The 2969-nt window shown below is 37.9% G+C and overlaps 1 protein-coding gene across 1 annotated transcript in view; it reads right to left on the bottom strand.

Annotated features, from left to right (window-relative positions):
- The window catches only part of LOC107721824 (probable G-protein coupled receptor 156), a 19181-nt gene that overhangs the window by 11262 nt on the left and 4950 nt on the right, over positions 1 to 2969 (bottom strand). The window contains exons 4-8 of the mRNA XM_016529993.1: positions 2408 to 2518; positions 2188 to 2313; positions 1797 to 1892; positions 1389 to 1625; positions 700 to 861 (exon numbers count right to left, since the gene is read on the bottom strand). Of these exons, the coding sequence (XP_016385479.1) occupies positions 700 to 861; positions 1389 to 1625; positions 1797 to 1892; positions 2188 to 2313; positions 2408 to 2518 (732 nt within the window). The remainder of the gene's footprint in view (positions 1 to 699; positions 862 to 1388; positions 1626 to 1796; positions 1893 to 2187; positions 2314 to 2407; positions 2519 to 2969) is intronic.

Here is a 2969-nt window from a genome sequence, read left to right as displayed (position 1 = left end):
TCTATCTATCTATCTATCTATCTATCATCTATCTGTCTGTCTGTCTGTCTGTCTATCTATCTATCTATCTATCTATCTATCTGTCTGTCTCTCTGTCTGTCTGTCTGTCGATCAGTGAGTAGTTCTGTCTATCTACCCACCTGCCTGTCTATTTGTCTATCCAGAATACCATTCAGAACCAAGCAGAACACCCTGGCAACTACACAGTATTTTGTATTCAAATACATATAGTTTAAACAATCTTTAGATTACTGTATTTTTTTATTTTTTACTTTCTTTAAGCCAACATTTTAAACACAAATTTTCTTTATTTAGTTTAAGAATTTAAGACACATGTAAAGGTCCAAAGTATACTGTGAGCATGGATGGATGTGTTTGCCATGTGTGCACACTAATGTCAAGTGGACCTTTGTTTTTGAGCTTCCAATCATTCACACATGCACTGTTGTCCTCGCAAACAGAAAAATTGGGCTATGTGCAGACATTAGAAGACTGGAGCTTATGACGAAAATTAAATCACACATGGGTCTGTGAGATGACACAGAATGTGGACAAGCAAAGTATACTGTGGGCTTTAGAAAAGCACATCCCTCTACTTTGTGGTGTGTATGCTATATATATACTAAAAGGAACAAAAGTAAAGTGAAAAGTGCATCACTTTGCTTTGAATAACAATTAAAATGTAATAATTATTGTTACCTCACTGATGAGTCTTTTCATTGAGTCATTTTCTCCAAGTAGATAATAGATCTCATCCTCGCTGTACATGGAGTGTGTGGTCTTGCTGGGACTACTGAAGTATTTGGCCATTTGACTGGAGTGAGAGTTTGTCTCCTCTTCAAACTGCCTCCACTGGGTCAACTAAAGGGACGAATAATAATAATGAGATGTACATACAGCAAGGGTATCAAATTATATACATTATTGTACATACATTAGTGTTTTTTGCTGATGTTCAGTTACTGAATGATTTAGTTATTGTGCCATTTTTTTTGGTATTTGGTCAGGTATTATCAGGCCTGTGTGACTCATTGATCAAATGTTTCCCTTTTTATGCCAGCCTTTTTATCTTAACCAGACACACACACACACACTCATAATACACAGATGCAGAGCTCTTTGGTTCCGATTACTGGTGTAATATTATCCAAAATCCACACTGTCATAAAGAGCTGACATTAGCAGTGTCCTCTCCAAACGTACAGGACACATTGTGTAAACACATTTGATGCTTGATGCTGAATCATCACCCGCTTCCTCTCCTGTGCTAGATTTATCGACCGGTTGTACATCAACATAAGCCTCTTGATTACGTTTTTTCAGACCAGAAACGCCAGAAGTGTGATTGCAAATCACAAGACATTGGCAGTGAATTTACTGGGACGTACTTGAGGGACAAACAGTAGACAGTTTATGGCCACTGTGCAGATGAAGATGGCTCCAGACACTACACTGTAGACCACATTGGGCCAGGCGTTCAGGTAAAGAGAGACAGGTACGGCCACAGCGCTCGACATGGTAACCAGACAGACAGCACCTATGATGGTCATAGACTGGTTTACTGGAGGTAAGCTCACATTGCTTGTCAGGCCGGCAAGATACGTGCCGTACAGGAGGAGGCTGCCCTGCAAAACAGCAAAGAGAGTAAGTGTAAAGCAAGACAAATAGATTCACTACTCTGAAGCATATAAACTATATATACTATATATATTATTGCAATGTTTATTACAACGTTTTGATTTTAATATATTTAATGTAATGTAATTGATTCCTGTGAAGGCAAATCTGAATTTTACCTTAAGCACAGAGAGCAGGATTACCCACAAGTCCGAGTAGAGAGAAGAGCAGGAGTCCAACTGGGACAGAGAGTAGGATGCATCCCGCTCCACTACCTGACCAAAAAACAACAACAAAAAAAATACTTTACATGCCATGAATGATTTGAGCTTGCATCAGTCATCCTTTTAATGGCTCTTTATATCCCTCTATTTTTAAATAATAGCTGTGAGGCTTCAAAAATGAAGTATGATTTCCTTGCTTTAAGTATGCAATTAGATTCTGAGTAAATGTGTCTCTTTTACAGAACTATTACATACTTTTTCAAGGCTTGAAATACAGTGCACAAGTTACATGGACTACCTCTATAGTGAGTTTTTTTTTTTAACAAGAGCTATGTGAAAATTCTACCTTCACCATAGCACTAACAGAGCGAGAGCACTTGATCGGATCCGTCAGACCCCATGCTGCTAGAACAACAACATCCACTAGTACCAGCAGAGCAACCAAACCCATCAGCTGGATGTCTCTAATAATCTGAAACACAACCGAACAATGCACTATGGTGAAGCCTGCGATATCAACCAATGATTCATAGCCTGTTCATACACAAACATATATTACAGCTCACCACTCTCTTGTCTGGCACACGCTGAGTGAACACTCTGTAGAGCCGCCATGTTTTCCCAAGAATGGGGCCAAACACCAGAGAGCTGCCAATACACAGTGTCCACATCCGCACCTGTGATGGAAATTGAGACGGTTCAGAAAGAGATACACATATTTAATGCAAGAACAGCTTTTAACCATACAAATCATGACACTGTTTGTTTTGTTCAACTGAACCTGGAGCTTGTTTAAATCCACAATGAAGTCTAAAAACAGGACATCAAATAACTTGTTAAACTACAGAGCTCAACAATAAGGATGACCTGCTGCGAGTTTCAATCATCACTGAAAATTTTAATGCCTTGGTAACTAAAATATTTGGTTGTCTCTCATGTATTCTACATTGCTGATGAAAATTCTGCTGATTTGTCACCAAGACAATGTTGTGTGTAGATTTTTAGCAAAAGCATGTTTATGAATTTATAGAGTTATATACAGATTAATGCTAATTTTTCTTTTTACAACTTACAAAATACACTAACATTCTAAATAATACACTAATATTGTGAAATATTTTTACAATT

The sequence above is a fragment of the Sinocyclocheilus rhinocerous genome, unplaced genomic scaffold (assembly GCF_001515625.1).
Source record: "Sinocyclocheilus rhinocerous isolate Xijiao unplaced genomic scaffold, SAMN03320098_v1.1 scaffold1415, whole genome shotgun sequence".
Classification (NCBI taxonomy): Eukaryota; Metazoa; Chordata; class Actinopteri; order Cypriniformes; family Cyprinidae; genus Sinocyclocheilus; species Sinocyclocheilus rhinocerous.
This window is presented reverse-complemented; position numbering and strand designations above follow the sequence as displayed.